The following is a 13,999-nucleotide window of genomic DNA, read 5'->3' on the forward strand; positions in this document are numbered from 1 at the left end:
AACTTGGACTCAGTCAAAAGGCTGTACTCGAGGACCTAGAGGGCTACACGTGGCCTCAAAGTCAAAGGTTTCCTACCCGTCTCATAAAGTCAATGACCAAAAGACGTACCAGGTCCTTCAAACAGCCACTCATCTCCAGCTATTCTTCTGTCCCCATTTTCATCTTCAAAGTCAAGCAAGGCCTTAAGGTGCAGCGCTGTATTGGGCAGGACCACCTGCAGAGGGGTTATGTCCTGGAAGAGAAGAGAAACCCATGATCCATCTCCAGGGCCCTCAGAACTAGGACTCTCAAAGATCCAAAATTCAAGGTGGGACCACAGTTTTGGAACTAGATGATCAAATTCTGCCATATACCAAGAGGGTTGAAAAGGGACCTTTAGCAGTATCTCTTCCTTCCATTATCTTTAGGTCTGGTTTTCCTTAAACTATCTATCAGTGGAGAGTTTTGTGAACCTTGTGAATTGGAATATGTCCAAGTATCACACTACTGTAGACAAAGCATTGTCCTGAAATCCTAAGATCAGAGTCTGAATCCCAGCTCTTCCAATTACTAGCTTTGTATAGCCTTGGATATGTTGCTTAATCCTTCTGAACCTCAGTTTACTCTTCCATAAAAAGAGGCTAATTAAGACTCTTGGTGTTGGTGAAATTATTGGGATCTTGGGAGGAAGTGATGGTGCTGTTTTAACATTTAGTGAAAACTATCTGTCACTAGGATAACAAATAGGAATACTGATAATTTTGTCATGCCTTTTAATTTTACAGGAACATATTTCTTTTCTTCCCCACTTAAAAGCATTTTTTTCCCAATTACATGTAAAGATAGTTTTCAACATTTACTTTCACAAGATTTTCCCTCCTTCCCATCCCTTCCACCTCCCCAAAATGGCAAGCAAATATAGGCTATACATGTATAATACATTAAACATATTTCTACATTGGTTGGTTGTTGTCCTTTATCTTCAAAGAGGACCAAAATGACATCACCATGATAAAAGTGAAGTTTCAGTGTGTCCGACTGTGGCTGATCAGACCAATACGAGCTCGGGATGCTCTACTTCATGTTGGGCACAGAAAGTCATGTTGTGAAAGAAGAATCAGAACAAAAGGGAAAAAACCCAGAGAAAGAAATAAAAGAGAAAATGGTATATTTCAATCTGCATTCTCACTCCACATTCTTTCTCTGGATGTGGATAGCATTTTTCATTGTGAGTCTTTTGGAGTTGTCTTAGATCACTGCATTGCTGAGAAGAGCTAAGTCTATCCAAGTTGGTCATTATATAATGTGGCTGTTACTATGCACAATGTTCCCCTGGTTCTGCTCACTTCACTCAGCATCACTTCATGTGAGTCTTTCTAGGTTTTTCTGAAGTCTGCCTGCCTCATTTCTACAAGAACATATTTCAAAGGGTTCAGAGAAAGGATAGATAAGATCCCAAAGCCTGAAATTCTTAAGGAAGGGTAACAAACGACTGAAGGGAGAAGGGAGAAAAAGGCTGGGACCTCTCAAGAATAAATTCTACTGGTGAATATAAATGATTCCCATGAGTAAGAAAAATGTGTTAATGAGAGATCAAATGGTTATGTAGAGACATCACTGATAAACTCTGAATTTGGAAAAGCAAATGAGCAAAGTAACTGAGACAAAATACAAAAATGTATCTAATCTGTAAAAATGCCAAGGCTAAACCCTTGAAAGAGCTGGGACTTGCAATAAAAATTAATGACAGCAAAATTGGGTTTTAAAAATGAAGATGAAGCAATAGGAAGAAGGCAAGAGACCACTCCTCAAGGCAGATGTCACAATAATAACGGCTGAAAGAAGGCAGAATTACTCAATTTTTTTTCCTACCAAGAAGACTGGGAAAGACTGAATAAAAATGGTTAACAGGGAATTGAAACAAAAGTCAAGAGATAAAGTGGTAAGATAGATTAGGACTGCTCTCAATTAAGGTCAAGCCACTTTGTCAGGGTGAACTCTATTCCAGAATCCTGAGAGAACTTGCATACGCAATCAAAAAATGACGAAGTTATGCAGAGTCACAAGGAACAGGAGGAAGTATTATTGGAGACGTTCAAATGTTCTCATTTAAAAAAAAAAAGAATGAAATCTTTCATTGCAGATTCTCAAATTTTAAGCTAGTAAGTTTATTCTTGACAAAATTTTTAAATGGGTCGTTTGTGGATCATTAGAAAGAAAACCAGTCATTACTATGAACCAGTATGGGTTCACTAAGAATGACTAATTCTGAATGGTTTAATTTTTTTTAAGTTATTAGATTTGGAGAATATCATGGACAAATTTCAGCAGGGCACTAGTAAAAACCTTTCACAATGTTGTTGAGAACAAGACAGACAGATGTGGGAAATAAGTTCGCAGTAAGGGAGATTCAGAAGTCAGTAAAAGACTAGAAGTGAAAAATAAAATATAGTAACACCCACCTGGAAGGAGTTGCCTAGCAGAAGGCCCTCTTTAGGATGCTATCCTTAGTGTTTGGGAAACATGCAGATCCCATGAGGAAGAATGAATATATCTCACGAAATAACAGAGATCCATGGATATTGGAACAAGCCGAAAAGTGGGCCAAATTTAATTTTTTTTCTCTATCCTATTAAATGTAAAGTCCAACACTTTAGTTAAAAGACAAATAAAAAATTTTACAAGTGTAAAACTGGGATGTATGAGTAGACAAGAACTCTCATGGAAAGGACCTGAGGTGGTTATTTTACAAGCTCAATATGGGTCAAATGTATTATGTACAAGTCAACAAGCATTTACCATGTGCACTGGGGTTGGTTGTTGTCCTTCATACTTGATGAGAAACAAAATGACATCCCTATGTCGGGGTCGAGGTGTGTCCAGCTGGGGTTGATTAGACTAATACAAGCTTGGAAGGCAAAAAGAGTCCATATGAACATTTGGAGTGGAGATGTCTTTAAATTTGCACATCTCATGTTCCTTGTGAGCTACTACAATTCTGCTTTGTTCAAGGAGTATGGCATCTTCTTTGATTCGGGAATGCCATGCTGGGTAGCCCTTTGCCAGTGTCTCCCATTGATTCCAAAGTTCTTCAAACAAGCCTTGATAGTATTCTTATATTGTTTCTTCTGGCCTCCATGTGAGCGTTTGCCTTGTGTGAGTTCTCTGTAAAATAGTCTTTTAGGCAAATGTGCATTTGGCATTCAAACAACGTGGCCAGCCCACTGGAGTTGTGCTCTCCGCAGTAGGGCTGAAATGCTTGGCAGTTCAGCATGAGAAAGGACCTCAGTGTCCGATATCTTACCTTTTCAGGTGATCTTCAGTCTCTTAGACAATTCAAATGGAAGCAATTCAGTTTCCCATCATGGTTCTGGTAGACTGCCCAGGTTTCACAGGCATATAACAACGAGGTCAGCACAACTGCTCTGTAGACATTCAGTTTGGTAGTCAGTCTGATACATCTTCTCTCCCACACATTCCTCTGAAGCCTCTTAAACACACAGCTAGCTCTGGCAATGCGTGCATCAACATCATTATCTATGTGTGAATCTCTTGAAAGTATACTGCCAAGGTAAGTGGATTTGTCCACAGCATTAAAATTTTCTCTATTTGCTGTCACTGATGGTTACAGTACCAGTGGTGCTGGCTGGTAGAGGACCTCTGTTTTGTTGGTATTAATTGTTAGGCCAAAAGTAGTACAAGCAGCAGGGAATCAATCTATACTTCGTTGCATCTCAGCCTTAGAGGCTGCATTGAGTGCTCCGTCATCTGTGAGCAAAACGTTGCACACCAAACAAGCTTGTTGACTAGTTTAGTGTGGATTGCGAAATCTACACCAGCTTCACTGCTCTCCCCATCACTGCTGGTCACTCCTGAAAAATGTGTGTCCACCTCTGACTCTGGTAAGCTGGCCATTTGCCAGCCTTGCTTCATTTAGGACTGCTATTTGGATGGAATATCTGCTGAGTTCTCTTGCAATAAGAGCTGTTTGTTTCTCAGGTCTACTGGATTTTATGTTGTCCATGAGTACGCGCACATTCCACGTACCAACACAGAATGGAATTGTCTTTGAAAAAGTTTTGCACATTTTTTGTGTTTTGACTTCAGGGTGGGATAGTGTAGGGGCCAAAAACACCCAATCTACGATAAAAGAAACTGAGGCAGAGCTCTGAGCCAATAACCACTTATTAAAGGGATCTACCCTCCCATCCCACCCACCCTTGATGAAGAGGACTTCAGATCTTCTTCACCATCTGAGATGCCCCCTTCTTCCAGAGCTTTAGTTTTATAGTGTGTGATACTCAGAAGATACAGATGAGGCAAAGTAAAATACAGAGGTCTTGTTGGTTGATAGACTTATAACTTGACCATCCAGGAAAACTTCAGTTCATGCCTACAAATCAATGACCAGTAGAGGATTCCAAAAATGGGTAGAGCTGATAGCCATTCACTGGCCCCATATTGGCAAATAGAGAGTTGTGGGCAGCTCTGGCAACTTGAAGACAGGGTCACCCGTTGGTCAAGTGCCCCTAGGCCTGTCTCCCCAGCAAAGGAATAAGGTGGAGAGACAATCAAAAATAGCTGGGAGACTTTCCATATCATTGAGTCATCTCCACTACACTGGGCTTGGTTACCTACTCAGCAGAAACGGTGGAGGTTCTCTAGTTTTATGCCTATGATTGAGGAAGTGAACTTTATAACAGGCGATTGAACTTAAAATCTTGAAAAGTTTTAGGGCCTATTATAAGAAAGAATCTATCTCACTTTATCTAATTCCCAAATAAAAATATGTAAATATATATTACTGCTGACAATGTATATCAATAGATAAGTATAACAGAAAGAATCACAACCCTTACGGAATCATATCAAACTGAATTATGCTGATTGAAAATAAGCTAGAGATTTAAAACAAAAGAGGGTCTAAGTTAATCATTTCCCACAGTATCCACCTCCCACAATAAATGTAGGTTAGGTAAAGCAGATGATTTTATGGGTACCTTTTCTAGCCCCTTCCTCATGCCAAGAGATGAGTAGCATGGTCCTTAAAAAAGGCTGCTCAGATAGTGAAGGGGTTGCCAAATCCCACTGCTGTTTCAATCCAGTGAGAAAAGGACCCTAAGCTCTGGGCCCCCTGTGTTCAAGGTGTGACTATATTCCCAGCGTATCATCACTTGCTGATTCATCACTTGCCTATTACCACAGGACTTTGAGGTAGGCAAAAATAGTAAAATGGTATGGGCAATGTCTTTTGATTTGCACATAACTGGATTTGAGGGAGGCAAAGTTGTGTGAAGTTGCCAGCTTCACTCTCTTTCAGCGTCACTGAAGTCCAATGCCAAGACAAGAGTCAAGATGATTGGTAACGGCCTAAAATGCAGTGGCTGACCTTGGCATCTTCAGTGTCTGATCAAGCTCTAAGAGCTCCATAGCACCTGTTTCAGCCACCTTCATGGCCGCTGGAACAAACTGTTCTCATCTGACCATTCCACTCAAGAAAGTCTTCACCTGCCTGAGTTAGACACCCTCCCAAATCACCAAGGGATTTAAGGCCCCTCAGTTACCCTCAACCTGGTTTAGCTCGTCTGCTGCAACTGTTTACTAGGACATGTGGCTACTGCCCATGCTACAGCTTTTTGGAGCCACAGTTGAGAGCTGGGCAGTAGGTATCTTCTCTGAACACCTGTACACCCTAGGGATACAAATATATGCAGAAAGAAATACATTCCTTGCCCTCAAAAAGCTTTCATACTAATGAAAGACAACACATGTAAAGAAACAAAAACGGGGGGCGGGGGGTCAGGAGAGGAAAGGCAAGGGAGGAAAGACAGTAGAAAAAGTCTGAATAGCCAGGAGAGGAGCCCTGTTGGGGAACGAAGATATGGCTAGCCTGGGTACCCTCTTTAAAACAGAGGTGCCTGGAGGAACCAGCCAATCAGGAAACTTCCCTCTAAGACACTCAGTAAGGTCAGTAAGGGGACCAAGGGACAGAATGAATTTCTAGGGTGGGAAGGCTGCTGTGGCATGATCGAGAAAGTTCAGAGACAGGAGCAGAGTCTGGAGAAGAAAGTCTGAGGAGCAATTGGAGACAGTAACTGAGAGACTAGGGCTGGATCGATAGACCTGGGGATCCTCTGCATAGGACGCTAACTGAACCCCATGAAATCATGATGTTGGCAAGATAGTATATAGTAAAAATAAGGCATGGGGATTCGCATGGAGATGACACAAAAGACAGTAAAGGAGACTGAGAGGTAGGAGAACCAGGAAAACATCCCAAAACTTAATGCTGTCTTAGCCTACCTTAACAGAAGTGAACTGTCTATAACTAGTGAAAGTGATAATCTCAACTGGTCAGAACACGTGTGAAATATAAATTCAGTTCTGGGTAACTCATGTCCTAAACTGGAGGACTAAATGGAGGACATCCGGAGAGGGGCAACCAAGAGAGTGAAAATACATGTCAAATTAGGAGGAGGTGAAAGAACTGGGAATATTTAGTCTTAGGAAAAAAGAGCACAATTGTGAAGTATTAAATTCTGAGCCAATCACAATCCTAGAGGGCTTACAATGAAACATGGTGGGTACCTCCTGACAGGTGATGATCTTAAAATCTGGTGCAGAATGAGACACACGTTTTTGGACATGGCCAATATGGAGATTGCTTTTGACTATACATATTCAGTATAAGGAATTTTTTTTTCCAGTGCAGATGACGGGAAGGGAGAAGGGAGTTTAGAATGGATCTAGAAAAAAGGTGAGAGAGAGAGAGAGGGAGGGAGGAGGGAGGGAGAAGGAAAGAGAGAGGGAGGGAGAAGGAAAGAGAGAGGGAGGGAGAGGGAGAGGGAGGGAGAGGAAGAGGGAGGGGGGAGGGAGGGAGAGAGAGAGGGAGGGAAAGAGGGAGAGGGAGGGAGAGAGGGAGAGGGAGGGAGAGAGGGAGAGGGAGGGAAAGAGGGAGAGGGAGGGAGAGGGGAGAGGGGGAGAGGGAGAGAGAGGGGGAGGGAGAATCATTGAAGTATTACACATGAAAACACTCATTTTCTGTTCAGAATACAAAATAAAATTAGGGAAAAAAAGACTCAGAGAAGACATGACAGATATGACAGATACCTTTGATACTTTTAAGGGCTGACAGGTAGAAGAAAGATTGGCTTTATTTTATTTAGCCATAGAGGGAAAAAAATGGTGAAAGTTATAGGGAAGTAGGTTTTACACTAAACAGGGTGTCCCAAAAGTCTTACTGAAGTCTTAAGCTTCAATTGTTCCAATTGCACTAAGACTTTTGGAACATCCTACAATTTATAAAAATGTTCTAAGAGAGCTGAGGGGGCAAAATGGAATAAGCTGCCTCAGGAAACGAGGTATTGCCTCATTATTGGAAAAACTTCCAGCAGAGGTTGGTTGACCTTATTGAGTATCTTAGAGGAGAGTTTCCTGTTGCTCTACCCATGACACTCTATGTCTCATAAGCCTTTGCACTGGTTGTTTCCCCCCCACCCCAAATACTCTTTCTCTACTCCTCCACCTTTTGGAATCTCTGATTTCCTTGTAAACTTGGCCAGTTGAGGTCCTTCCTGGACCCCTGAGCTACTAATGTCTCCCTAACCCTACAGATCCCCCCCATACACGCAGTTATTTTGTATCTGATTTGTATATACCTCTACTGTAGTCATGTTGTCTCCCCCACTGGAATATGACTAAAGAGCTTGGATTGGATTACCTTAACGGTTCCTTCCAAGTCCACTGAGGCTCCTGTGAGTCATGACTGTTCTAGGCAAAGGAGCTGCATCTCACTTGCACTCACCTTAAACTCCCCTCCCCATAACAGAGTCTAAAGCCTCCCCACTCCCCGCCAGCTTCCATAATTATCCTATTTTCCTCAGGAAGAAATATCTCACCCCAAATTACCCCCCACTTCTTGAAGGCAGGTACTATTTCATGCTGAGCTTTACATACTAGGTACTTAGCACAGGGCCTGACACAGAGTAGGTATTTCATAAATGCTTCTGATTGGATTAAAATAGATGGTTTTGGAGGCCTCATCTCCTTTCTGCCTCAGTCTGTAAGTCTAAGGTCACTTCCAATTCGAGCTTTCTGCCTATTTTATGTATATTATTTTAGACTTTGCCATATCAGTGTGAGTGTCTCCCTGAGATATAGGTGCAGCAGCAGGAATCAATGGAAAGGCTTGGGAACCAGTTAACCAAAACCGGTTAATGTTTTAGGAAAAAAACAGATTTTTTTTTTTCACTCTATAAGGAGGTAATCATTGCCTGGCCAAATATGTGTATATGTGTGTGAATGTATACATACATACACACACACACAAATAAATAAATAAATTTATAAATGTATAATTTATAAATGTATATGTGTATACACACACACACACACACACACACACTCACACACTCCTTTAGCTGGAAACTGAAAGTAACACGAGATGTTTCTTCTTTAGGAAAACAGGATAATTATGGAAATTGCAGGGAGTGAGAGAATATGTATCATATGGGAGAAGGGGGTCTAGGGCAAAATATATGGGGTAGGCAATATGTTCAACTCTAAGCGCATATATTCTGCTGCCACTCTGTCCAGAATAGCCATAGGCTCACAGATGCCCAGCAAGAGCGAGGAAAGATCTTAAAGGCCATTCTGATCCAATGCCTTCATTTAAAGATGATGAAATAAGCAAGCGAAGAGAGCATGGAATAGTTTATTTGTCAGATTTATGGATAAGGGAAGAATTTAGGACCAAAGAAGATATAGAGAGCATTACAAAATGTGAAATAAATAATTTCAATTATATAAAATTAAAAAGTTTTTGCACAAACAAAACTAATGCAACCCAAATTATAAGGAAAGTAGAAAACTGGGAAAAAATTTTGCAAAAAGTATCTCTGACAAAGGCCTTTTTTCTCAAATATACAGAGAATTTAGTCATATTTATAAGAATGTAAGTCACTCCCCAAATGATAAATGGTCAAAGAATATGAACATGCAGTTTTCAGATAAATAAAAGCTATCTAGAGTAATATGAAAAAATGCTCTAAATCACTACTGATCAGAGAAATGCAAATTAAAACAACCCTGGGGTGCCACCTCACACCTATCGGATTGGCTAATGTGACAAAAAAGGAAAACGTTGGATGCTGGAGGGGCAGTGGGAAAACTGGGCACTAATGCACTTATGTTGGAGCTGTGAACCAATCCAACCATTCTGGAGAGCAATTTGGAACTATGCCCAAAGGGCTATAAAACTGTACATACCCTTTGATCCTGCAATACCACTGCTAGGTCTAAATTCTAAAGACATCCAAAACAAGGGAAAAGGACTTATTTATACAAAAATATTTATAGTAGCTCTTTTTGTGGTGGCAAAGAATTGGAAATCAAAGGGATGTCCATCAATTGGGGAATGGCTAAATAAACTATGGTTTATGATTGTAATGGGATACTACTGTGCTATAAGAAATGACAAGAAGAATAATTTCAGAAAAACCTGGAAAGACTTACATGAACTAATGCATAATGAATTAAACAGAACCAAGAGAATGTTGTAGACAGCAATACTGTTCGAAGAACTGTGAATGACTTCACTATTTTCAGAATACAATGATCCAAGACAATCCCAAAGGACTAAGGATGAAGCATACTATTCACTTCCAGAGGAAGAACTGATATTGACTGAATACAGACGGAAGCATGCTATTTTTCACTTTTTTTTCCTGTTTTCTCTTTATTCAAGTCTCCTTTTACAAAATGACTAATGTGGAAATATTTTACATACTTGTACATGTATAACCTATATTTGATTGTTTACCATCTTGGGAGGTGGGGATGGAGGGAGGGGTAGAATTTGGAACTTAAAACTTTAAGTAAAAAATGTTTAAAAATTAAAAAAATAAAGATGATAAAGCCTAGAAGTAAATGACTTGTCCAAGTAACTCAAGTCATGTCAATAGGGAAATCCCACCCAGGGATTCTTCCCTTCCTGATCCTATCCCACCTTACTGTTTTTAATCATTTTATAAGTGTGATGTGACCTGTGTCAACAAATCCAGGGGTCAGGGTGGGTAGGGCAGGAAGGAATTCCTTGCTAATTCAACTCTATATAACCTAATTTAAGTGTTAGCAAATACCCTACCCATCTTTCCTTTGTTTTCTAGCCTTTGCTGAGAGCAAGGAGATAGGAGATATTCTGGGTACCTGTTCCAGCTCCTCCCCTGGGTACAGTGGGAAGGGGTCCTGGGCCAGCCGGATCTCCAGGTCTGCATGCCGAAGTCGTACTTGTCCTGTAGCATCATCAAATAGCACACAGCCCCCTTTATCTCGGGCTACAGGGTTAGATACAATGCAGTAATGTCGTGGTGGGACTGTAACCATACGTGCAGGGGCAAACAGTACCCTGTGAATAAAGAGAAAGTATGAGAGATTGCCAAGACCTTCCCTCCTCCTCAAACTCTACCCACGCAGCCAGATATCCCTAAGAGGGCAGACCAGTGCTGCAGTTGGAGGATGGAAAATAAGACATGGACTCTCAGATAATGAAAGATTAGAATGGGTGAGCAAGGAACATATTCTTCCAACAGACCAAACCCCTTCTCCCTGCCCACACTTGCTTGGATGAGGTATCACTCCTACCTGAACATAAAAGAGATGAATGATGTGGAGTTTAGCCAGATCAATAAGCATTGCTACCCCTCTCCTGCCCCAAACCTTTCTTTTTCTGTATCTTTTTCCTTTTCAGGACTCAGTGGTCTCTGAACTCATACTGACCTTTCATTGTCCTGCCGGATGTAGGTCTTGGGCCCAACTTCCACACGGGATACATTGGTGTTCTGGTCAAGCACATGGATGAAGTGGTATGGGGGGATTCGGATGATGGAATCTCCTTTATTTGCCATGGTAACTTCAGAGTCAAGGTGGCAAGAATCAGAAATGGTTAATACAGGATCCCTGGTTGGGGGAAGGGGGGAAAGAATACAAATGAATTATAGGGAAGGGGCCAAAGGGAGCAGAGGAGAAAAATGGAGGGAGAGAGAGAACCAAGGCTAATAAAAACGTCTGAACAAAAAAAAGCATTTTAGGCTCTTGGGAAAAACTTTGATTGCTTCCCTTTTTAACATAGATCAGCAAAACAAAAACAAAGAAGCAGCTAGATGGCACAGAGCACCAACCCTGGAGTCAGGAAGACCCGAATTCAAATCCAGCCTCAGACACTTAGTAGACCTTGGGCAAATCACTTAACATTGCCCCCAAAACAAAATAACAACAAAAAAAGCCACAGACTCGGGGTACCCACTCTATCTTCATATGGCAGTATGGCTGTAAGAACTCAAGATTCTTATTATGAGAAAGAGAAGATTTAGGGCATTATCTTTAAGTATTACAGGGTCCATCATATGGAAGAGATATAGATTAGACTTCCTTTGCTTGGTTGCAGAGGGAGAAATGAAGAACTGCAGGTAGCTGTTTCAGGGAAGCAGATTTTAGTTCAATGTAAGTAAAAACTCCCTAACAATTAAGAATCGTCCAAAAAAGGAATGGACTGTTGCAGGAGGCAGGGGAATTCTCCCTCAGTGCCATTCCTCCAGTGGATGACCGCTGGCCAGGGATATTGTCCAGAAAGTTCCTGTTCAGGTATGGATTGGATTAGATTACCACTGAGCTAACAGCCTTAAGATTCTTGGCTTTCCCAAGCCTACCCTTAGCAAGTCCTGATTTTAAGTTTTTAAAATGATAAAACTACATAAAATCCTTCTCTAATGCCTTATTTCATGGAGGCGATCCTGGTTCCTTGAATGATTTGTCAATAAACCTTAAGCTCTGGCAGACTCTACTGTACTAGAAATACAGTTTTGGTGACAGATTGAGTGCCAAAGTAGCTACTATATATAGAGAGGTTCATCACCAGCTGGTTGCCCACTAGGTGATAAGATTCTCTGGCAAAGGCAACCTTGAAAGAGAAAATAAACAACAGTCCTTGGTCTTGCATGACTCCCTCGCAGAAATGGTAGCAAAGTGGTAGAAAAGGTAGTAAGAAGGTGCTAAGAAACACAACTGTTAGACATATAAAGATGAACTCAACAGCAGATACTCTAAATATAGAATTCTGTGTCCAATGGCCAATGACTTGATATATTGTTGGAAAAAATGGTTGGTCTCGGTAAGTTTCACAAATGAAATCAGAAGACAAAAAAATTAAGCCAAATGGGAAGGATGGCTCCCCTGTTCTTCTTGGAAAGACAAAGAGATTGAAGAAATTGTTTCATTAGCTGCCCAGAGACAACTAAAAATAGAAATTCCATGGGATACTTGGTCATGTCACCTTGTGGAAATTCTTACTGAGCATAAGCAAAAAAGACCATTTGGAGGGTGGTATAATTGATACATTGACATGCCCTGAGGATGGTGACCTTCAAACCAAGCCAATAGAAACTTTGACAGCTAGTGATTTCATTGCAAAAGTAGGCCCAGAGAAGGATGGCAAGAATAAGATAGGGCTCAGGTGTGAAAAAATTAAAAAGGCTAAAGGTTTATAACCTATTCTGAAAACTCAGACCAAACATATTAACATGAATGCTCTGTTCCAGAAGGGAGTTGAAAGGTGTTGGACATGGCAAATAAGTGGCACAAAAAAAGAAAAGTTGACTATTCCAACAGGAAACTGAGTTTCATTTGAACGCCAGCCCACTTTTCTTAGTATAGCCAGTTGTAATGTGTCATGGCTACCAAGATACCCTTCTTTTCTGCGTATCAATAAAGAGGGTGACCTCACTGGAGCTACTGGCTTTAGTGCAGTGGCTAGTCTAATCCAATTTGTTAACAGTTATATGTGTCACTGTTAATAAACTGATTTTGCTTGGAGTTCTATACCTCAATTTACTTTGATTGAATTTACTTGTGACAACATCCTGCAACGTTGCTAAAGTTGTTTCAACGAGATTTTTTTCATTGATTCTCTAGGGTTCTCTAAGTATAACATCATATCATCCGCAAAAAGGAATGATTTTATTTCCTCATTGTTAATTTTTATTCTTCAACTGCTTTTTCTTGTCTTATGTTATAGCTAGCATTCCTATTACAATACTGAATAATAATGGTGATAATGGACATCCTTGCTTCACCCCTGATGTTACTGGGAAAGCTCCATTAAAGATAATACTTGCTCTTGATTTTAGGTAGATTCTACTTATTTTAAGAAGGGTTCCACTGATTCCTAGGACATGTAGTGTTTTTAATGGGTGTTGTATTTTGTCAAAGGCTTTTTCTACATCTATCATTATATGACTTTTGTCATACAATTTTTGTTGTTATTGATATGGTTTTCCTAATACTGAACCAGCCCTGCATTCTTGGTATAAATCCTCCCTGGTCATAGTGTATGATCTTTTTGATACGTTGCTGTAATCTCCTTCCTAGTATTTTAAAATTTTGCATCCATATACTGTAAAGAAATTAGTTTATAGTTCTCTTTCTCTGTTTTTGCTTTCCCTGGTTTAGGTATCAGAACCATATCTGGGTCAATAAAAGTAATTTGGCAGGATTCCTTCCTAACCTATCTTTTCAAATAGCTGTTCCTTAAACGTCTGGTAGAATCTACTAGTGAATTCATCTGGTCTCTGGGATTTTTTTTCAGCGATGGCTTGTTCAATTACTTTTTTTTAAAGATGGGGTTATTTAAGTATTCTATTTCCTCTTAATATGGTCAAGTCATATTTTTTGTAAATTTTCATCCATTTCACTTAGATTGTCAGTTTTACCAGCATAAAATTGAGCAAAATAACCCCCAATCATTGCTTTAATTTCATCTTCACTGGTGGTGCATTCATTTTTTATACAAGTAATTTGGTTTTCTTCTTTCATTTTTTAAATCAAATTGACTTTTCTTTTCTTCTCATAAAACTAGTTCCTAGTTTCATTTATTAGTTCAATGGTTTTCTCACTTTCAAACGTTATCAATTTCTCCTTTGATTTTCATTTTGGTGTTTAACTGGGGATTTTTAATTTGTTCTTTTT

General features: G+C 40.2%; 1 protein-coding gene across 3 annotated transcripts in view; it reads right to left on the bottom strand.

Annotated features, from left to right (window-relative positions):
- MVP (major vault protein) overlaps positions 1–13,999 on the bottom strand; it is a 34,754-nt gene that overhangs the window by 14,452 nt on the left and 6,303 nt on the right. For all 3 annotated transcript variants that reach the window (XM_072599087.1, XM_072599088.1, XM_072599086.1), the window contains exons 2-4: positions 10,757–10,936; positions 10,187–10,385; positions 110–233 (exon numbers count right to left, since the gene is read on the bottom strand). In XM_072599087.1, coding sequence (XP_072455188.1) covers positions 110–233; positions 10,187–10,385; positions 10,757–10,884 — 451 coding nt within the window. In that variant the 5' untranslated portion in view covers positions 10,885–10,936. The remainder of the gene's footprint in view (positions 1–109; positions 234–10,186; positions 10,386–10,756; positions 10,937–13,999) is intronic.

This window comes from Notamacropus eugenii, chromosome 1 (assembly GCF_028372415.1).
Source record: "Notamacropus eugenii isolate mMacEug1 chromosome 1, mMacEug1.pri_v2, whole genome shotgun sequence".
NCBI classification, from domain to species: domain Eukaryota; kingdom Metazoa; phylum Chordata; class Mammalia; order Diprotodontia; family Macropodidae; genus Notamacropus; species Notamacropus eugenii.